Source organism: Capra hircus, chromosome 1 (genome assembly GCF_001704415.2).
Source record: "Capra hircus breed San Clemente chromosome 1, ASM170441v1, whole genome shotgun sequence".
NCBI lineage: Eukaryota > Metazoa > Chordata > Mammalia > Artiodactyla > Bovidae > Capra > Capra hircus.
Genome location: NC_030808.1, coordinates 23,661,627 through 23,685,774, shown reverse-complemented (window position 1 = coordinate 23,685,774; position 24,148 = coordinate 23,661,627). Strand labels below are relative to the sequence as shown.

Sequence of the window (24,148 nt, the reverse complement as noted above, 5' to 3'; positions counted from 1 at the left end):
AAGTGTTAGTCATTCAGTCATGTCCAACTCTTTGCAACCCCAATGACTGTAGCCGACCAGGCTCCTCTGTCGATGAGATTCTCCAGGCAAGAATACTGGAGTAGGTGGCCATTCTCTTCTCCAGGGGACCTTCCTGACCCAGGGATAGAACTCAGGTCTCCTGCATTGCAAGCAGTTTCTTTACCATCTGAACCACACAGATGATAAAAGGAAGCCCATGTCTACGTACATACAAATAAAATGCATATATATAAACATAAATGCACAAGAGTGTAGGTAATACATACATATAAATGATTACATAATTTGTCCAAGGGAAAGAGAAATTATGGAAAGCATTGTTCAGGTTGGGATCCTTGTATTGATGCCTATATTCTTTATAAGTTTCCTCTTTTCCATACTCCATGAGTGTATTCATCATATCTTAGATTCTACTGAATTGAAAATTGTATATATGTATATATATATAATGCATATGTGTGTATCTCCTAATACATTTATTGGCTACAAAATACATTTTAAGTATTATAATCCTTTTTATTTGGAATATTATTAAACAGATCCAAAATATCTACAGCTATCACTAAAAGCTTTAATTTTTGTAATAATAACTAGTCAAATAATGTTAATAGGAATGAAATAATATTGGCCACTTAACACATATTTCTTTAAAATTATCCTTCTTTTTCATATATTGTAAGTGACATTTTAGGTACAGTTGTTGTATACTTTAAATGCTAGGAAAATGCTAGGAAAAATTAGCATCATTAATATTGATTAAGACAAATTTAACTTTGGAGTATAATTACTTACACAAAAATGCCTGCACATTTATTGAAAATGTTTTAATCTCTTTTCTTAAGCTGTCGGTTTCCTCTTGCGCCTTTTCCAAGATGCTCCCATTTGCCTGTTTCATCTTTGTCATTAAACTAACAATCATCCATAAGCAACTACTCTCAAATCAGCTATGTTGGGGTATTCTAATCTATTGATTGCTTTCATTTACTATTATTCAAAGTTAATCAAGTACATTTAAATCCCTACTCCCACTATTTCACTTCAATTTTCCTTACAACCTATCTCCTTTTACACTTAATGCCGTGAAATTTCATGCAATGGTAATCCTCAATTTCTCTTTTGGATTTTTATATTTATCCATTTCTGACTACATTGAATTTCATCGTTACTAACTAGCTGTTTTCCACACTTCAGTGCAACTCAGATCTGTGTTGTTTTATTGACAAATTATAAGCTATCTCTGTAAATCGTGTGTGATCCACTATTATTTTTACCAAAGTTCCAATTGAAGTAGAACCTAGTGAAAAGTGAATAAACTATCCTTTTGTAAGAGTTGGAAGTTAAAGGAAGGGAAGACAGTGAGTGTATTTTCATGCTTTCATTTTAGCCTAATGATTTGATACACAAAAGAAATATAGAAAAGCTAAGGAACATATTGCAAGCTTACTTGTTGCCTAAGTGCCCAGTATTGATATCAGTTAAGTACTTGAAACTCTATTAAAAATGGGGAGGATACATGCAATTTCTCACTATGTATTTTTTCTTATCTCCACAGCATGAGCTTCCCAATGGTAGCTGAGCTCATGGCTCAGTAGTGAAGAATTCGCCCGCCAAGGCAGGAGACATGAGTTCAGTTCCTGGGTAGGGAAGATTCCCTGGTGAAGGAAATGGCCACACACTCAAGTATTCTTACCTGGGAAATGCCATAGACAGAAAAGCCTGGTGGGTTACAGTTGATGGTATTGCAAAGAGTCAGATACCACTTAGTGACTAAGCAGCCACAGCATCATCTTCTCAGAATACCTGGGATTCACATGTGTCTTTCTCATGACTTGATATTGACTTTTAAAAACCACAGCAGGCATGATATGTATGTCTTGGGGGTCACTAATGTAGAGCCTAGGGATAGAATGATGTGTTTCCAGGAAAGTACTTCTCAAAGTGAGTTCACATAGTACTAGTCTCACAAGATGCCTTGAACAGATTTGAAAAGGAGTCTAGTAGTAAAGAAATCTGTACATATTCAACTATAGAGTTTTCATTCTCTCCTTCTTTATTTTATAAATACCTATTACAATTTCATACACTATTTTGAGGAAAACTAGAATACTGGATAAAGTGATGGGGCAAAGGGGAGGTTAACGAAGCTAACACAAATTGTATTGCTTATGAATTTTTTGGAGAGCCTATCTTAGTGCCTCTTTTCCTTTAGTTCAAAAACATTCATCAAAAAGATACTTTTCTAGAGATCAGGGGCAGACTTCACAGGAGATACTAATCAATTTATGCAGGCAAAAGGTATTTCTGCTTTAATTATTCTGAATATTTAATTCTTAGCATAATATATCAACATGTGCTTGCAAAAGGAAGGAGTAAGGAAACAAGGGCAAAAACAACAACAAAAAAACTGCCCCCGCCAAAAAAAACCAGAACTGGTTTGTCAGGAACAAATCATTCATAGTGGTTGTCTAGAAAAACATCATCTAAGAAAAAATTGACCAAAAAATGTTGTCTACTATCTAGAAGCTGAATCCACCAAGGCATTTTTTTTAGCGACAAAGGGTACTCTGATCTAAGGGCTTTTACAAGAGCCTACAAATTGGACACTGACCTGACCTGAGCCAAAGGTGATTTATTTGAATTATAAAACAAAAGTATTTTTCCTTAAGAACACTATATATATGTGTATATATATATATGTATGTATTTATATTTCTTGTAGCTTGACAGCTAGAAGGAGAAAATGTGTTAACTAGAAGCTGCAAAGGAATTCACTTTTGTAGTTCTTTATAAATTAAATGCAGTCATACAAATGTTCTTCACCTGTCACTGGGATTCCTGACAGCTTTGCAACACTTTTGTGTATCAGATTCCTTTCCCTGGGCCTGGAAAAAACTCCTTCTGAGGGTGAAGGCCAAAACCAGATGCTAAATTCTTTCAGGTTAAAGAGTCCTTGAAATTCCCCCAGCCCACCCTGGGCTCCCCAGGTGATGCAGCAGTAAAGAATCCGCTTGCCAATGCAGGTGATGCAAGAGATGCAGGTTCGAGCCCTGAGTCGGGAAAATCACCCAGAGTAGGAAATGGCAATCCAGCCCCCTATTTTTGCCTGGAAAATTCCATGGACAGAGGAGCCTGGCAGGCTGCAGAAATTAGAGTTGCAGAGCTGGACAGGACAGAGCACACACCCACATCCCCCACCTTGCCCTTGCCACTGCCAGGCCCCATCCTTAGCAAGTATTTGTACTTGCCTTTTCTTTTGAATTCTTGTGACAGTTTTCTATGACTGAAGTTTTATTTCACATCTCTGCTATGAAGTGAAATTTAGATGAACTCTGCTGATTTCTTCTTCAAAAGATAAAATACATTTTCACAAGTTGAGGGCATTAAATATTATTTGTTGTTTAAACACGTACCATTGATATACCTTTTCTCTAGCTCATGTGCAATAACTGAGAGGATAGTGTATTACTTTAAAAAATCTTTCTGATAACTTTTCACTTCTGCCATTTGTAGGAACTTCCATGGCATACTCAGATTCAACAGAGCAATGATTGTTTTGTAGGTGCCTCAGTGGGTAAAGAACCTGCCTGAAATACAGGAGACCCTGGAGACATGGGTTTGATTCCTAGGTAGGGAAGATCCCCTGGAAGAGGGCATGGCAACCCACTCCAATATTCTTGTCTGGAGAATCCCATGGACAGAAGGAGCCCAGCAGGCTATATAGTCCACAGGTCACAAAGAGTCAGATGCAACTGAGCAAAGCACTATCATTTTCACATTGGTAACTGGTATATTTTGTCTTTATCCACATATACATTGCTATTGATGTAGTATTAATTATTTTAATACTATTTATCATCTTATTGTTAACCTAAATTAAATGGATCTCTGAAATCTATTGTCCACTTACCATGGATATTTTTAATATTTCTAAATGAATTAAAGTTTTCTATCTTAAATTTTCCTATTACTAAGATTATTAAAGAACTCAAAAGTTCTTTTTATTTTTAGAGAGCATCTTATCCTGTAATTGTACTTAGTGAAAAAGAATGAAGTATTTATGAAGTACAATAGATTAAGAGAATTTTTCTTTTCTACCCAATCCCTAAGATAACTGTTTGACATTCATCATCTTAAAAAATTTTTCATGAATTATTCTAAAGCAATTAAGAAATACCCATTTTCTTCCAATTCTCACACTTAATTATATTTAAAAAGTAATTATTTAGTAAAATAATTAAATATTAAAAATAATTTGTTAAGTACTTTTGCAGCCAAAAACTTTACATTGTATCTATCTGAAGGACTTCATGGGTGGGGAAGATCAGATTGCTAAAGTAGTGCTCATAGAGTGGGATCTATAATTTCAAATGCTTTTAACATTCTTCATCAGTGACTTTTAGTCACTTGCTATACATCAACACCAATTTCTATTAATCACCATCCAACCCATAACCAAATGAGAAAGTAAGACCATGCATTTGGTCATAAAATATTAACGTAGAATTCTAAAAGTGACAAAATGGTCTGTTTTTGATTTGTCTACAAATCAAAGCAAGCAAGTCTGTTTTACATAAATGGCTTTTTTACAAATTTGAAATGTGAATATACTTTATTTTTTTCCCAGTGAGTACACAATACACAATTCTTTGACAATACTATTAACCAATTTTATGCCAATTTCTTTTCTGATCTAACAACATCAAATGAAACACATTAAGATTTTGGACGCTGTTTGGTGACTTAAACTACAATTAAAAAAAAATCCATCTATAAAACAAAGTATAAAAAGTCTACCCACGGCCACAAAATCCCTTATCTTGCAACACTTTAAAGTCACAATAAATGGTTTGAAAAGTATGAGATCAGAAAAATTAGTAAATTGATCTTCATTAAAAAAGAAAGGTGTTTCATTTGAAGTACATATCCATAGAGAAGCAAAAGAAAAGTTAACTTCACCTCTAAGATAATGTGGAAAGACATGTTGCTTTACACCAATTCTTGTCAAGTAATTCTATAAATACAGTATACAGAAGCAGGTGAACAAATTAGTGAATGTTATGGTTCTGCATATCTTTAATACTGACACACAATCACTTTCCAGTGGAGAAGATAAACCATAGTTTAGAGCTCCTTCGTATTATAATTAAGTTGTCATCGGGCAATTACATAACTTTGTTGAATAGAAATCTGGAGGTGTTCTATTAAACTCATACAAACTTTCAACTCAACACCCATTGAAAGTATATTTAAATAGAGCAGTAGGCTATGACATAGAACACCATTTATTGTTTTGTTACCCCGAGAAAATCAACTTGCAATGTTTTTACTTCCCTTTGATTACAGTTTATTGTAAATGCTGGTCTTCATTTTCCTATACTTGCCATTGAAGTGGATTCAAATGCTGGGAAGAAATCCGTTGTTTTCATATGCCCGCACTTTAAATTCAGCCTGGGGGGGAGTTGGAGAATGGGTAGGGCCACTCTGCTCGCCTACACTAAGGCACACATGAGTTGGATACTGATTCGGCCGCTGCCCCTAGTGCAGACTGTGCGTGTTAGGCATGGAGCTCTTCTCGTGTGGGGCGTGATGACACGGCAGGGCTGCCTGTGAGGGTGAGATGAGATTTCATTCTCCTACCTAGACTTCCTTCCGACAGCTTAGGCAGGCCTCTGTTTAGACCTGCGTAAGAGTGAGTTCTGTGAATTTCCAATCATTTAACTGGCTTCCAAATGAAAAAATTCATGGTAGCTCTCATGACATTCTGATTTATACTTACTGGAAGTTTTTTATATATAGCAAGGTGACAAAGGCTTTGATTTTTGGTAGTCTTCCTGAATTCATGTGAATAGCCACAGTATTTTTTTCTTGCTTTATATCTACAGGAGAATATTTTGGGTGTAATATTAGCAAATTAATCTAAAACTAGACTTAACGGGGAATGTGATCTATTGTAAAAGAACATTCCAAGTAATCATAAGGCCTGGCATACTCTAACCAAAACTGTTAATTTTTATGAACTGAAGGTATGATACTATGCCCTGGATTACTCCAGAAGTCACATAAACATACTCTGTTTTGAAATCTTTGTTTACTAGCCACATACACCTGCCAGTTACCAGGGGTGAAAGTCTATGTGTAGTATCTGTAATGAATTAAAGTTTCAGGCTAACTTGGGTTATAGAGGAGCTTGAAGCATAAAGAAGGAACCAAAAAATGAATAAAACTTTGCATTTAAATAGAAAGAGATAAAGTATGGGATTGCATAAATAAAAAACTAAATTCCTCACATCCTACAGTTGCATATAGGTATGTATTCATTCTTCACAGAAATGTCTCATCATTCCCACTCTCTCTGTCCCAGAGAAATCAAACTGCATTAAAATTCAGGCACTGATGGTAGAAAGATGTCAAAGGGAATAATAAGTGTGTCTCAGAATTCTTTTTCTCTTCAATGTAGAAATGAACTACATGGGACCAAGATGGTGTAGGGGGCCCGTAAAGAACATTATGTTCCTCTACTCTTGCTTGTGTTGGTGTAGCCTTAGGGAACAGAAAAGATGGAAACATTTAACTCGGTTCCTCGCTTTGCTATAACAGTATGATACCCAGTTGGTGACTAAGCAATAACGCATGGAGTAAGAATTGCCATTCAAACTCGCCCCACGTTTTAGAATTGATCTTAACCATCCTAGTGAATATTTTAAAATGTACCAACTACTGAACATATCATAGGGCAAACATGAGAAAGCATAACTAGAAATATAATTTACAATTGTGTAGGTAGTACATGGAAAAATGTCACAAGTGGGAATTTCAGGTAATTTCTCTTCTACTTTACTGATTGACTATACATGTACAGTAGCTAATATATATTTCAAAGTCATCTTCATTTGGATGATACATGACTGATGTTCAGGAACTTCTGGTTCTCCAAGTCATGAAAACAAATGAGGCAGGACACTGTTATTAATGTCCACTTATGAGGTTTGGTTTTATTTAAAAAGTGTATAAACATGCATTGTTCTTCTTTAAAATTATTCTTATCAATTTATTCATTCAAAATGGGTCAAACATTTTTTAGCTGGTAGCCAATTTCTGAGAATGAACCATAAAAGATTTATTCCAATAAATCTACTTACTGTGAACTGAACATACTCTGAACACTGCTTTTTAAGCACTTACAATTTGGCTATACATTTGGTGGCATAAACTTCACTTCTTAATCAAATGAAACACAAAGTTGCAAATAGACTGCATTATTTTTAAAAAGTCATGAATTTAAGTGATGCAGCTCTATCCTCTAGCATGTACTGTACATGTATTAGAAAGATGAAACAAGATATTGCAATAGAGTTTTTGTATTTGGAAGCAGCCCAAGTATGTCCTAATAATAAACTGCCTCTTTAACTATTTGCTAGATATTCTAGAGTTCATTTTGTTTCCTTGGGGAACTTCATATTATATTCTGACTTAATGAGTTGGAGAGATTAGTTATGGTAATTCAGACAATGCTTTTTTGAAAAACTGTAATATAAATACAGCTCTTGTGAAACACACTAATTTCCTTTTGCTTGTAATTCAGAGACAGGTCAATTACAATGACAGGTAAAGTTGTTTCTAACGTAACTTTAATTTCCTTTTTTAAAAAACAAGTTTAGTACATCATTGCTACCTGTATATTTCAATGTCTATTCAGTTTTAGGATTTCAACTTCCTTCTTTTGACCCCTGTTCTTATCAATAGTAAAAGCCACGTAACTACTCTTCTTTTCTTTTTTATTATTGACTCAGTCCCTGATGTTCAAAGAAGACTTAGCCAACATCACTGTTCCTTTGCATCTTCCTATTTCTACACCCCAACTGAAACCCCCCTAATGTCATTGGTTACAACCAGCATTATCCAACCTAGCTTACAGTACAGAAACTCCCTTCACATTCAGTCTTTTTCTTCATGTCACGAGGAGTAGAGATTTGTGCTTATCACCAAATAAAATTGCAGTGCAAAATTTAAACATAAAAGTTACACAATTAAAAGTTAATATATGGCACCACAGCCTATTAATTCACATATAGTACAACAGACCAATAAGAACAGACAATAATATGAACAGAGCTAAAAAGAGTGAGCTTGCATAGCAATGCACAAAAGAAATTATATACAGAGGAAAATCCTTTTCTTCCTGGAGGGCGAGCTTTGTTTTCTTTCTTTTTTATATACTCCTGACAAGAAAGAGTTAAGGTGGGTGGTGTACTTAAGAGAAGAACACAAGTAAAATATCTGTGGGATATGTGTGGCTGTGTGTCTTTACATTGCATTTACAGTTCTTTTAATAGTACATAAATAAAGAAATTGTTCATTGCACTGTTTAGTGTTATCACTTCCATGAGTTCAGACCTGATGGTCTTTCAGAGCAGCTTTGCATGTCTCCTCTCAGTTACTCTGTGAAGAGATTAAAAAACAAAACAAAACAGAAATAAGTTTGCATTTAAATTAAGTATTCTGTATCTTGATCAGCATAACAAAAAGCAAGGCAAACAGATAATAGATGAAGATGACATCTTGGATTTTCTGAGGTTGTGAATTAAAAAATTTTTGCTTATGGAAAGGGAAAGACAAAGAACATTGTAAAATTTTGAGACTTAAAATCCAAGTAAATCATTTTAATATTTCTTATGTGCCTATAATTACTCCCATATAATAGTTACAGTAAAATCCAAGTAGTCTTGAATCAAATTAAAATGACAAACACATCTAAATTATAATCAGATTAGTAACAGGTAACAATAACTCCCATTAATTAAAATGAAAGAAATTTACAGTTGTGAAAGTACTTTCAGCTTTCATTATCTCATGGCATTCCCCAGTCTGAGCATCAGAGTAAAGCGAGCTTAAGAGTAATGCAATTCTTTAGGTAAGGGCATAGAGAGTCAGGAAAGCAGTTTCCTTTCTTTTCTCACATAACCAGAGAAGGTTGAGAAGATTGGAACTCAGGGCGATTCCTTCAGATATACTGAATTCAAGGAAGCAGGTAAAAATATAATACTGACCCTGGTTAGTGAAATTGGTAACTTTCATGATGCAATGAACACAAAGAATTCAATGCTTTATACTGTGTGTGACAAACTCTGACATCCTCTCTTTCTCTAGTATTTTATACTTAAAAAGTAGTTTAATTATATTAACTTCAGTGCCAGTTCTTTATCAAAAAGAGAAGTTTATATGTTACTGTAATCAAAGTACTACAAATTAACAAAAATCAATGATGAACTTTTCAAGGCTGACTTCCTAAATGTATGAAATAAAAAAATGAAGAGCGACTAGGGGATGAGGAATTCCCAAGAAGGCTCTTTAAAACTACCAATGGGCCAATATTTCCCTATTGTGCTCAGTTAAACAGACAAAGAAAACTACAAAAAAAAAAAACAACTATATTTAATCAACATGTAAGTATTAAAATTAATTGCCTAACTTCTACAATTTCCGTACAGAAAAATTCAAGCTTGAGACAGAAGAAATGTTTATTTGACTGATAGACACAGCAATGGCCTTTATTATAACCAAACCTGCTCAAAATTAGAATTCAATTTTTTCTCATTGTAAAGCGAGCTTTCTATAATTTCGAAATTTGTTTACTGTGGCAGTGTTATTGATAAGATTCAGGACATACTTCAAAATATGGTAAATTAGCATACTGAATATCTTAGAGTGAGGGAGTTTGAAAAAAATAGAAGAAGCATAAAGAGCACCCTGACTTCTCCCACCTCACCCTTCCCTGAAGGATGATGATAAAATCTGTGACAGATACCTGCCCTGTACCCAGAAGAGGGAAGATATTCTTGTCAAAACCTTGTTAAACTAACCCTTAGTTACTTCTTCACCCTTTACTACCCCCAGCCCAAACCTCTTTTCAAATTCTCACATTTACTGTTTCTTTGTCTAATGGAGCAAAAAGTTTACTGCTCTGGTCCCTTCTTTGAACCTTCATTCTCTTTGAAGGCTCCCATGTTCATGTAAAAATTCAATAAAATTTGTATGCTTTTTTTTCCCTGTTAATCCCTCTCATCAGTTTGGTTTTCAGACCCAGTCAGATATTCTAAGAGGGTCAAGGAAAACATTTTTCTCCCTTACGCTATTTGCCCAGTTTTCTTTCTGAATCACCACAGCCTTTTAAATGCCCTAAGGCACTTACATAATTCACCTGTAAACTGTCCTTGACTATTTGAGCCCATATATCCTATGTCAAGAAGGTCGCTGGCATTGCGTTGGTGGCTTCCCCTCAAAGCATCGGCTTTCCTAGGTCCAGTGGATCCCTTAGAAGAAGCTGTTCCTGACGAGCTGTGACCCCCAGGAGATGGGAAATTGGGCTTGCTGTAGGGCACCAACGTCTCCTCTGAAAAAAAGGGAACACAATGGATTTAGGTGAACAGCTACACAGAGGCAAAACAAATTTAGCTTTAAGCTCAAGTTAGGCTTTTTTATCATTTCACTCTTTGGTAAAATCAAGAAGAATTTAACGAGACCCAGATATTAAAGGAATTTCTATGTTGCAGGCAACATTTCCTACAACAGGAACTGAGGCAGGATTAAATTAAAAGAGATCTTGGGATACATATATATTGTCATGTATTATTTGCAAAATTTAAATTCATTATGAAAGATTTGCATATAATGACTGTAATGTTTGACAAAATCTTTTCTGAAAATAATTTCTGGGTTCAATGGGGCTGAAATTTAATTTTTTCATTAAGATGGAAGGAACATGGTTTTTGTCATAAATTATGGCAACATTTTCTCAATTTAGATAAAGATCTATATGTTAGTTAATAAACTAAGCTTCTTAAATTTCTATTGCTTCTTTGAATAGAAATACACTATTTGTAAAGCTGTTTATTTCCTTAAAAAAGAGAAACTCATTCATTTTAATAAATAATGTTCCTATCCTTTTTATGTGCTGTCTCTCTAAAAATAATCCATGATATGCATTACTAAATACTTAATACTTTGAAATGCTACTGTTTTTCTCTCTCTTTCTCTCTTTCTTCTTTCATTTTTTTCCCCATCTCTCTTCCTCTCCACCCCTGTGTTTTTTCTCTCTTTCTAGGTATGAGTTATTATTACTGTGATTAGATGACTAAAAAACATGCTAACTGGATTTAGCATTTCTCTTCTTAGATAGCTTTAATGACAAGGATCACATGACTTTTCTTTTACAGCCTTAATGATGTAAGCTTCCTAAATATTCTACTAAATCTAGATGTTAATATTATCATCTTTTGGCTCTTTCCTAACTATATTTCAAGCTAAAACTTTAAGCACCAAGTTGTGCCAAAATATAATTATTGAACATGCATGAGTAGAGGACATATCCAGAAAAGACTGAGTCCAAATAAATAAAAGAATGTGTAAGGAAACTTTCAATGTGCACGTGTGTGTGTGTATAAGGTTTAATACTCAATGAATTCTGACATAAGAAGAGATGTTGCAGAAATGATTTCTATAACTGGTTAAACGTACCTCCACAAAAAAAGAAAATTCCAACTGCAAACGATGAAACCTATTTTGTGACATTTCCAGCAAGCTTGATTTATAAGCAAAAATATTTCCCATTGAAGTGCTAATAATCAACTCAATTTAATCAGTTGGAGCAAGTGCAGGTGCCAGTTTAACCTTTTCTAATATGAGAATTCTGTGATTGTCTGTTTATTTGCAGCTTTGTTATTTCCATTAATTTACCAATTTGACTGAAGTGAGTTCTCTAAAAATGACTAGTTATTTCAGTCAAAATGGACAAATTGGTTGAAGGCAGAGATTCAACTGATACTAAAGATGAAGTTTAGTGGTCTTAAAAGTACTCAATACAAACAAAAATGGCACAAAAAAAAATCAAATGGTTTCCTGAGCATTATAGATGAAGCCCGGATGTGTCTTGGGCTCAAAGACCCTGTGCAGAGGTTAACTTGAGGAAGGACCCCTAACTGGACTCAGCCTTAAGGGATGCGCAGGTGAGCTTGCTGTGAATTCCAACTTCAATTAGTGATTCAAGGCAAATGCATTTCAGATGCCCTTAAACAACTGGCATTTCCAAAATACCTGGTAGAAAAAAAAAGGTCAAAGTCCACACTTTCTTGGGACTGTGCAGAACACACCTGGTCCGACACCTTGTTTGTGGAGGGCTTTCCGTATGTCTTCTGGGCGTTCAGTGGAGTTTATCCATTCCTGGGTTTGTCGCTGCCACTCTAGGGACGTTTTAGCTGGACAATCCAAAGAGCTCTTTGTGTCTTCTAAGTTGGCTGCTTGCTGTCTCTCCAGAGAGCTTCCTTTTCTCTCTGTTGAATTTTCCACGTTACCAGCATGCTGGCTCGAGCCTATCTGCTGCCTTAAACCCTGACCTGGAGGGGGATCTGGTGGTGGTGGAAGATCTAAAAATTTTGAATAATGTTTAGAATAAACTAAAATGTAATAAAAAAAAATACAGGTTTTAATTCAAGAAGAAGAAAAAAAAAAACGTCGCCCTCCTAAAGGTATCACCCATACAAAATAAATTTTGGAGAGGAAAGGTCAGTTATTTATATCTGAAATGGATATTATTGATCTCTTTGCTATCTTTTGATCACAGTGCCTTTGAAATAAAATCAACCAATTTTCTCCAACTATTGTGCATGGTGAGTGTTTTCAATTGCACATGGAGGCTGATGTTCAAGGTGTAAAGGACAGTTTATGATTTCTCCATCTTTAATCCATTCTCCACTGCCACCTCCCTAAAGTAGAATACTAGGACACAAAACAACTAGAAATTCTGGCAGCTGTGTTAATAAAAGACCCTGGGAAGAATAAAAGCTGCCCTGTCAATCTCCCTAGGAAATGTTGCCCTCGGGAAATTAAGAACTGTATGCTGTATCATACAAGCATATGACTGCTCTTATTCGTGTATGTGGCACATTCAGCAACAGTCAAAGTGCTAAGCTAACATTTATTAAATGCAATTAACTTTCTGCCTGACAACCAATTCTAGCTGTTCGTTTCATGAGTTAGCTAATGAGTTACAACTAATATATTATAATCTTCCAATGTATTAATTTTAATAAGTAATAACCAATGTTTAAATTTTAGATAGAATATGCTTCATGGTGCTAGAGAAGGCAATGCATCATGAAAAACTGAGATGTAGTGGAATAAATCATTTTTCATAAAAGCTCTTTACATTAAATATATGAAAAAATTAAAAGTTCAAATACCTAGCTAATTTTTCATTTTTCTCTTATTAGCTTGTTAGACCATGGCATTTTTATAGTTTAAATGTCTTCAATTGTGAAATCATAGTCGCTTTTTTCATATTTCTTTAAGTATTATAGTTCTATTATATAATGTATACTGTTATACTAGTCCTATACTAATATTATTTTGCTGAAGATTTTGAGATCTTCCAAACATTCTAACATTCCTTTGGATTATTTCCTCCTCATTTTTCTGGAATGTTGTTGTAAACTTCTTTGTTCATCCTTAGAGTATCAACAGCTATATTTTTGTTCACCAAGATCAATTATCATGGACAATATGCATACTTGTATCATTAATAGAGAATAATGCATATAACATAGATAATTATTTTCCATGCCATCTTAGCAATGGTGCACTTGTTTCTAATAATATTGTTCATGAAATTACAAAGGAGAAGGTATAAATTTCTTGTGTACACAAGACAGTTTCTTTAAGGAGGCTAAGTCCCTCCTTTAAAAGACTTTCTTAAGAAGCTTCATATTCTCCTTTATGAGCAAACTAATATTGACCTTCACCGAACTGACAATGAAAATCTCCTCAGGATTTACCTGGGGAGTTCCTACATTGGCGTAGCATTCCCAGTTCTTATGTACATCATCTTGTTAGATTATGAATTACTAATTATTGAAGGGAACTTGGTTTCTATCTGGGAGAACAGAGTTGCAATTGGAACATTTCTTCCAAAATGAAAAGCTAATCCAATATTGAGAGATCTGTTTGTTGAATAATTCACCAATGAGTTTGGTGCTTCCTCTATACTCAATACTGATTTCCTTCAGTTTGTATTATTATAAATGCAAATTAATTATTTTACTTGCATTATTGGACTTAAGACTGCCAGTTGGGGAGAAATTATTACATTTGCTTCTAAAATAACATATCTTTGTCATTGATTTTCATTCTCCATCAGAGCAGCTTAATTTTTAAAATGGCCAAAATGGCATCTGCTTATGCTAGCTAAAATTCTGATTACTATTTAATTTAACCTGAAATTATATGGCTACATAATTAAGTAATATCCTTGGAGTTTGTATAGTCTAAGATAAAAGAACATTGAAAGCACACTGAAATGAACAAACTGGAAAAAAAGATGAGATTAAGAATGGCTGTGGAAAAAATGAAAGAATGTAATCAAATATGTTTACTTAAATTAAATTAATTATTCATTTCTCTGTTGATTCATTTCAACTAAATCAATTCACCAAAGAGACTCTTGCTGTCCTGCTGAGAATTTGCAATTGTCAGGCACAACAGTCCAGTGATATGTGTGTCATCATGATACTCTTTTTTAGGTAAGAAAAATAGGCATAAAGACATCAAAATATCTCTAGCCTGGGTGTCTCCTTCCAAGAACCCAGATTCATCTTAAGTAAATCCATGTTGGAGAGTTTGGCTTTGATGTTTAGTAAGCATCTCAAATTTCACATCTCAAATTTCTAGAAACTGGGCTCTAGAACTTCCTGTACAAAATGTTTCCTCCCTAATGTTCCTCATCTCAATTACTACAAGCTGGCATAAGACTGGAGTAATCTTTGGCTTCCCTGCTTTATACTTTTACTAATTTCATTAACCTGTGGGCTCTGCCTCCATATTCAGAATTCAACTTTTCTCTTTGCTTTCACTGATTCTAGCTTGGCATGGATCTCAACCACCTATTCCCTACATTACTTATATAGTTTCTGTGTGATTCCACACAGAATCACATTCAGGCTATCTCAACATAGCATCCAGAATGATTTGTTTTTTAATAAAAACATAAGGAAAATCTGTAACTCCCCTGCCTTATGCACACACACTCTGTCTCTCTCTCTCAGACATACACATGTGCACACACCATTACTGTTTTCTCAAAGTAAAGAGCCAATGTCCTTACAGAGGCTTATAGGGTCTTCAGAAAAATGGTCCTCACTTACTTGTCTGACTTCACACTCATTTTGTTGCCCTCTCTGCTTCAGCTACAGTCCATGGGGTCACAGACACGACTGAATGACTGAGCACGCACACCACTTCAGTCACACTGTTCCTCTTCGTTTTAATTAAATACTTCAGGATTCTACTCGCTGTTCTCATTTCCCGGAATGACTTTTCCTCAGATACAAGCATTGTTCTTTCTCTTGTAATCTTCCAATCTTTTCTCAAATGTCATCTTCTTGGTAAGGCCTCCCCTGAGCACTCTACATTAAAAACATCTGCATGTCTTTCTCACTAAAAGTGTTGAATCTTATCTGTACAGTCTATGGAATGTACCCCAATGTTCATCGCAGCACTGTTTATAATAGCCAGGACATGGAAACAACCTAGATGTCCATCAGCAGATGAATGGATAAGAAAGCTGTGGTACATATACACAATGGAGTATTACTCAGCCGTTAAAAAGAATTCATTTGAATCAGTTCTGATGAGATGGATGAAACTGGAGCCAATTATACAGAGTGAAGTAAGCCAGAAAGAAAAACACCAATACAGTATACTAACACATATATATGGAATTTAGGAAGATGGCAATGACGACCCTGTATGCAAGACAGGAAAAAAGACACAGATGTGTATAACGGACTTTTGGACTCAGAGGGAGAGGGAGAGGGTGGGATGATTTGGGAGAATGGGAATTCTAACATGTATACTGTCATGTAAGAATTGAATTGCCAGTCCATGTCTGACGTAGGGTGCAGCTTGCTTGGGGCAGGTGCATGGGGATGACCCAGAGAGATGTTGTGGGGAGGGAGGTGGGAGGGGGGTTCATGTTTGGGAACGCATGTAAGAATTAAAGATTTTAAAATTTAAAAAAAAATTAAAAAATTAAAAAAAAAAACAAAACAAAACATCTGCATGTCTATATTTCTCAACTTCCTTCCTACGTTTTATTTTCTCCATGAAACCACCATCTTGTATACCTTTATTTTTCACTTTTATATATATATTGGTCTTTATCTATCTTCTCTCACTAGAATGTAAGCTACAGGAGGCCGGGGGATTTTGTCTGTATAGTTCCCACTGTGCCTGTCATTTGGTAGGAGCTTAATAAATATTTGAATGAACAGATTTATGAATGAATAGATTAATGAACAGAATAATGACTAATTTGCTCAAAGGTCAAAGTTATTCCATGGCAGAGCTGGCAAAGAGCCCTTTCTCTGAAGAGACATTAGGATGAGGGAAGGACAGGCTGGAAGGTGATGATTTAGGGAAAAAGGGCTGTCAGAGAACTACCTCTCTTGCCTCCTTTGTTCAGCATTGGTCAACATATTTGCTTTAAAGAATATTCTTTGGCTTATGCAAATAGAATAGATGATTTGCACTGAACAGTGCCTGCTTAGGTGAGACTTTACCCAAGGGGAAAGAACATTTCTTAGTATGTGTGTGGGTTTTTGCATAGTCTTTGAAACAGAGACTGATACTGCCTACAATACTAATATTCCTGCTCCAGTAGTTAGTTTGATGCCATGTAACAGAGTTCTTGTCCATGAAGGAATGAATGTACCACCTGCGGGACTAGCCATCATCTCATCTAGTCGCTCACTTGTGCCCAACTCTTTGCAACCCCATGGTCCACCAGGTTCCTCTGTCCATGGGATTCTCCAAGCAAGAATACTGGAGTGGGTTGCTAGTTCCTTCTCCAGGGGATCTTCCCAACCTAGCATTCAAACCTGGGTCTCATACATTGCAGGCAGATTCTTTACCATCTGAGTCACTGACTCCATAGAACATTCCAGATAATCACTTATGTTCTGTCTTCCCTCACTCAGAAACCAACGGGGTATCAATATTTAAGAAGCAAACATCTTTACACTACAACTTCCAGGAGAGCCACCTGACCTTTATAAATCACTGTGTTTGTGAGAAATAAACTCTTACCATGCTAAGCCACTGAGGGGAACAGAAGCTGTTTGGTACAGCAGCCATCAATATTTACCCTGATTAATCTATTCATAAATACTGTTGTAAAATCTATAATGCAAAATTTTTTACTGTAAAAGATCTATACACTAAGTGCTACTAAACTTCCCCAAAAGAACAGTTTGATTTTACATACAAAATCATATGAACTTATTACTAATGCATGGATCCATACCATATAAAAACTATGGCATAAACATCTGTGGTAAAATAACAGTATTCTTAAAGATAACCTGTACAGTGCGATCCAAAATAAATCTTTATCATACCTAAAATGTCTTTGGATCAAACATATAAGCCAAAATATGCTTTGCAATATCAGTACTTTCAGAATGTATCTATTAATGATACATAATCCAAAATCTTTTTTGGAATGCTAGTAAATTTGAAAGTTTAGGAACCTATTTGTTTTTTAGAAATATAAGCAATGTATCAATCATGCTTTAAACTAGGAGGTAGCTTACTTTAACTAGATATTCTGAAAAAAGCTTGCAAGGAAAATGTTTTAAGGAGAAAGAAAAGAGCTATTTTATTGATTTATACTTTATATCTTCCACATATTCTGGATATGATCTTCAAACATTTTGGAAAAGCCACAAAAAACCCACATAGTCCCTGGATATTTCCCTCTCTTCATGACATTCATAGCAGGAAAATCATACAAAATTATTAATGCTGAGATTTGTAATAGAACATCAGTGAGTAGTCCTTTGTATTTAGAAGGAATAAGATCAACACTATAGACTGCTTCAAGTGCTCAACTAATCTTCAGATCATTTGGGGACAGAAAAGAGGTGGCACACATTTTTGCTCACCACAGGATATCCACTTATGGAGAATCAAAATCTTGATTGTACCCTTGCCCTTGTATTCCACAGAAACACTTTCCAATGAAAACAAAGGAAGCAGGAAAGATAAGTAAACCCGAAGGCTTTTAGACAAGTTATTTTGGGCATTTAAAGTCTTCTTAGCATTATAAAATGACAAGAGAAAGCACAGTGGAGACTGCCAGCTAAAGACCTACCCTCAAACCAACAAAGAGCAAATACTTCCTTTCCAAGGAAGCCTCATCCTGTCCTATAATGCTAAGCCTAAGAGACTGAGATGAGTGCCAAGAACTCAGTTACAGCTTCTCAAAGCTAGCTGCATATTAGTTTTTCCAGTGGAGCTTTAAAAATATTCATGACTGGTTTTCACCCCAGAAAAATTAAATCAGAATCTCCAGGGTGTATTTTAAGAGTTCCCCAGATGGTTCTAATGTGCAGCCTGGCTAGGTTCATTCTTTTGATGTTTGGTAGTGCTATCTCAGGAAAAAGTTTGTGTGCTTAGCGGAGATGGTGTAGAGAAGTTGGAAGAAATTTACCTTTGGGTCTGACATTATACTGGGCTCTTTACATATATTATTTTACATATTCCTTAGGATAAAACTTCAGTATAAATACTTTTTTCCCTATATTTAAACATATAATAATTAAGTTGACAACAGAGTTGATGAACTATTCATTATTGAAAAATAACATTTTGTTTCCTGAAACTAGCAGTATTTAAGCAAATACTCAAAGATTGGAGGCTGTATATAATTGAAAAAATTGAAATAAATCAGCAAGCTATGGGCCAAAGTAAGCCATTGTTTTGTCAATGAAGTTTTATTGGAAATCAGTTATATCCATTCATTTGCTTTTTTCTATAGCTGCACAGACACTACAATGGTAGTGTTAAGTAGTCTTGATAGAGATTGTTTGGCTTGGCTAAAGCCAAACATATTTACTATCTGGACTTCTCAGAAGAAGTTTACTGACCCATCAACCAGATGGTCTATAACATATTTTTACCCCCCAAATCCATGAAATTTAAAAATTCATAAACTGGAAGCCACAGTCTTTTTCAAAAGTTAAATACCATCTAAGATATCTTAATTCAGCTTCAAAAACGATTCGACAACATGGCGACTGCACGTGCTACTTCTGTTTTCTTCCTCAATCTTAAAAAGGAATGGTCGTTGGAGAAAACTGCCAGAAAAGGGAAAACTAAGGGAAAACTAAGGGAAAACTGCCAGAAAAGCAGAAAAATCAACATCGTCAAGCAGCATGGCATATATTTCTTGGGGTTGGATAATTAGGAATAAATCCAGATTGTTAAAGAAAAGGGGGTGTTTTATTGAAACAAGACCACACTGCCAGGTGTTCAGCCTGGTCACATATCAAGGTGATACCTGACCTACCTTCGTGTCTTTAAGCTAAATTAATGACTTCACAGAATATGGCTCTTCAGTTAGGAGACCAGAGAGAAGAAAACAAACCTACCGTCTGTCATTGCTTCCCTTCGGTGAGGCAATGCTGGTTGTGGGTCCACTCGCCCGCCCTTGTGTTTTTTAGTGGGCCGAGGCCTCTGACTTTGACTCAGGGCTGCACTGGTGTTACTGTCAGTAGAAAATGGGCTGGTTGGTCGAGGTCTTTGAGAGGAGGTAAAGGCTTTACCTAGAAAGAAAACAAAGGGAACGAGATATAGAGAATGTTATTAGAAGGCACTGATTCTGTCTTGTATTTCTGCTCTAACACTAACTTCTAAAGCTGCCTGGAGATGTCATTTCAAGATACAAAATACTGGTCCATCTCCATAGAAAAAAATACGCCCTCTTGCATTTTTTTGGTCCAGTTTTTATAACCAATATACTACCCACTGAAAAATGTAAACAAATGAATATGAAACAAGTCCACCACCAATCAATATTCCTTGATTATGTTTTTATTTAACCTTGGCAATCTTGGTGACATTTTCATAGATATATGCAAATTTGTGCAGCTTTTACTTCTTAAAATTAAGAAAGCTTTTTCTGAAATGAATTATGTACTCTTTTGTTTAATCAAATTTCACCCTTGGAATCTTACGAACTTTCTTTGAGCACAGAAAAATTTCCTGTAGTAATTACATTTTAAATTGTACATGAAAGGTCTGCTCAGACACATATATTAAATTGACCTTACCACCCATACACATACACAATGAATTCTACTTCTTTTAGCAGAAACTCAATAACATTAGTGTATAGTATAGGATAAATAGCAGTTTAAAATCACCTTGTAAAATCACCAAAGTGCAATAGGTGTTTTCTGATGAATGTACTCTATCCGAGCAGACTGCAAATTTTTATTGAAAAATGAAATGTGTTATGTCTTTTTCTTGTAGCTTAGTGTAATATGTCGGGAAATATATTCTGGCAAAAGGTTAACTAATAAATTTTCAACATCTTATGGGTTTAATATTATGTTTATTATGGCCTGAGAAGGTTTATGTACATATATTTATTTTCTTGTACATGTTTTCATTTCATTCAAAATTATTGTATATAGTTACACTTTAAGTCAATGTGACATGATACTGCTTAATGTTTTATTAGCTATTAGCATACATGCAAGAAATGTACTTATGCCTTCTAATTTATTAGTTTCCTCTCACTTTCTTACTGCTCTGCTTATAGCTATGCCACAAAAAGCACTCAGGCAACATAAAGTTTCTAACTTAGGCCTTATAAAGCAAGAAAACTCAAATAACTGTTATAGTACAACATATTTTAGTTCAGATGCTATATGAAAAATAAACCTCTGCAATGCCTGGGGAATCTTCCTTACTTTGTAGATACCTAGTGCATACTCAAAAGAGATAGTATAATGTTATATGCTGGTATAATTCAAAGAAAGTTCCCAAGACTCATTTTTATAACCTGAGAGTTCAGTGAAGGGTCAAAGTCATTTATCTTTACCTTACTATTTGAATACTATTAAGATTTCAAAAATGCATGTAGCATCTCATTAGTTTGTTTTGTAAGGTAGCTCAGTTTAATTCTTATACCAGAGTTTTCTGCTATGTGCATTTAAGATGTACACAGTCATGTATTAATAATAGGATCATGCCAAAGCTATTTCGTTCAGTAAAACAAATGATTACAAAATTACTGATCTATTAATACAGTGAATCACATATTTATTTTTGAGTTAATAATAAAAAACCTGGAAAATCACATAATTGGTCTTTTATATTATTATTATTATTATTTTCAGAAACCCAAATTAAATTGTGCTACAGAACAATATACAAGTAATCAGCATTTTATTCAACTGGCAAATGCAGTGGGTGTATTTTTAATTAGCATCCTTTAAAACAAATGATAAATTATTGGATTAAAATCTTAACAGCCAAACAACACTAAGACCATCAGCCATTTGAACTGTTAGACTGACAGCCTCAGACCCATTCCCCCCATGCTGAGAAAGCCTTCCCAGAAAATGCATTTGCAGAAAGAAATGGGGCAAAGGAAAGTAATGGAGATAAAAGCTGAACAATGTTAATCACTGGGTACATTATTGATTGTGTGAGAATTTTGCAAAGTGTGAGTTATTGAAAATTTAATGGCAATCTTAGTTGCAGCTTGGCTGTAATAGAAGAAGGAAGCAGATTCCAGTTAATCAGTAGAGCTTAGAAGGGAAAGGGGAATGAATGATGGAAGGCAGTGAAAGTGAAAGTTGTGTCCTACTCTTTGTGACCCCATGGACTATAGAGTCCATGGAATTCTCCAGGCCAGAATACTGGAGTGGGTAGCCTTTCCAGGGGATCTTCCCAATCCAGGGATCGAATCCAGGTTTCCCACATTGCAGGAGGATTCTTTACCAGCGGAGCCACAAGGGAAGCCCAAGAATACTGGAGTGGGTAGCCTATCCCTTCTCCAGGGGATCTTCCCGATCCAGTAATCGAACAAGGGTCTCCTGCATTGCAGGGGGATTCTTTACCAACTGAGCTATCAGGGAAGCCCTGGAAGGTGGTGAGTAGGAGCTTATTCTTGGCTCTGCAAGGGGAGTCTCGGAAGAGAGTTCTGGTAATAACTGAGCATTCAGACTGTGTCCATGCAGATTAAAGAAAGCCCTGCAGTCAGACGCAATGAGGAGAAAGAACAGGAGATCAATAGCTCATGGTTCAAGGAAAAGATTCTCTCATGCAAAGAGTGTTGACTCAGAGTCTACCAACCTGTTCTTGTAAGGCTGGTTCCATCCAGCCTAAAACCAGCTTTATCTGCTGCTGCCACCAGTGCTTGTGCAAAACTGCCGCTGGCAAAGATGGAACCATCTGAGGAACTACCTACACTAGATCTATGACTAGAAAAGCTACGATCCTCATCAGATGCAGAGCCCCATCCATTTACCATTGAACCTAAAAACAAATGTAGTTGTCTAGTGAGTTGTAGATATTGAACAGCTCATTGGCTTGTACACACTATACTAATGAACAAGTAGGATTCCTCCACTCCTCACTCTTCCTTGAGGTAAACCTGTTTTCATCCAGATTTCTTCAGCCATGCGCAAACATCACCCATGTTTTAAACATTTCTAGTACAGAAGAATTAAGCTCACTTAAAACCTGTATCTGTTTGCAACCCCTGAATAAGACGTTTCCTATGACTCCATTCTGATGTTTTTCAAATTGCTACACAATTATTTTCTAAAAGAGAATTGCTATGTATATTCTAAGGCCTAGAATTCAAAGAATAATACTTTTATTGAAATAAAGCATAGCATATTTAAAGTTAACTTATCAAGAACTCAGCTGAACAAATAGTGTGAATATATTTTGAATTTAATGTAGACTAGTGATAATTTTAGTGAAATGTACACTTGCTTACTGCAGAAGGGCTAGAATTATTTTAAGATTTTAAAATAAAAAATTGATTACTCAGGGAATAATAAAAACTAATAATAAAAATGCATAAATAATATCAGAACAAATAGAATATAACAAAATATTTTTTGTAAAGTTGTATTATTTTCAAAGCTCAGTATGATTTGTTTTTCAATTACTTGAAGAACTCTAGTTTTCTGTTTAATACTAATCTTTATTTTAGAAAATTAAACATTATTAAAAAAACCACTGATATTAATATGGATTTTTCTACAAAGTGCAAAATGGCAACAGAGGGAAAGAATCACAGCTTTATGTGTAAAGAGTTGCAAAACAAGATGCTACTGAGAAATGATACTTTTTCTTAATTTTAGCAAGTCATTTACACTTGTATCCTTTTTTTAGATCAAAGCACACTGAGACCGTACTCAATTGCTTAATACAATTAATATTACAATATTTCAGTTGATGTACAATTAACATTAGTTAACTATAATTAACTAATATTAACTTAGTTAATATTTATAAATAAACCAAATACATAGTCACATAAGAGAGAGTAAGACTATGGCATTTAAGTGCCATTGATATTTTTCCCCCTTTCCTCTAACAGTTAAGAGACAACAGTATAATGTTGCCATGATAAAGTCTTTGTACCTTTAGCTGAGGTGCCAGGATGCAATAACATGGGTTCATGCACTTTCATGACACAGAAAGCAGAAACCAGAGGGGTTAGAAGGATCAGAGAAGTTAAAAGGGTGTTAAGTGTAGCAGAGAAAGATAGAGTTTTGATTCTATTTGCCAAAAGCATGGATATGCACTTTTTCCTTTCCAAACAAATTCCCTAGACACAGGCTATCGCAAGGAAGCCAAGATAACACCAGCAACAGAGCCTCCTCTGAGGGAACTGTTTCTGAGTTAATAATCACAAGTCAAGGACCAACAGCCTAAACTGAAAGGGGAAATGATGCAATCAACTTTGCAATATAATGCTAGAGTAGATAACAAATCAAAGTGATTCAACCAGTGATCACAAAAGAACATGAAACCCTAGAACTGAGGAAAATTTCAAAACATAGAAAACCTCAGTCCTGGTCCTTCCTATGTCATATTTTCAGTATTTCTGAATGTCTGCTGAATATCTGCAAATAAATCTGTGCCAACTAACTGAAACTCACTCTCCAAACAACCATCTCCTTTTCTATACCTCCAGTTTCATTCCTGATTTCCTTCTGGTCCCTTCTACCTTCCTCATTGTTGTATGAATTATTTTTTTCTGAAACAT

At 35.1% G+C, this 24,148-nt stretch overlaps 1 protein-coding gene across 6 annotated transcripts in view; it reads right to left on the bottom strand.

Annotated features, from left to right (window-relative positions):
* Nucleotides 4,643–24,148, bottom strand: part of ROBO2 (roundabout guidance receptor 2) — a 660,838-nt gene continuing 641,332 nt past the window's right edge. Inside the window, exons 25-29 of one of the 6 annotated variants that reach the window (XM_018053546.1) lie at nt 22,216–22,398; nt 19,500–19,673; nt 12,168–12,347; nt 10,211–10,411; nt 4,643–8,460 (exon numbers count right to left, since the gene is read on the bottom strand). In XM_018053546.1, coding sequence (XP_017909035.1) covers nt 8,459–8,460; nt 10,211–10,411; nt 12,168–12,347; nt 19,500–19,673; nt 22,216–22,398 — 740 coding nt within the window. In that variant the 3' untranslated portion in view covers nt 4,643–8,458. Of the gene's footprint in view, nt 8,461–10,210; nt 10,412–12,167; nt 12,441–19,499; nt 19,674–22,215; nt 22,399–24,148 lie in introns of all 6 variants that reach the window. The other 5 variants (XM_018053521.1, XM_018053534.1, XM_005674776.3 and 2 more) reach the window with 5 other exon arrangements.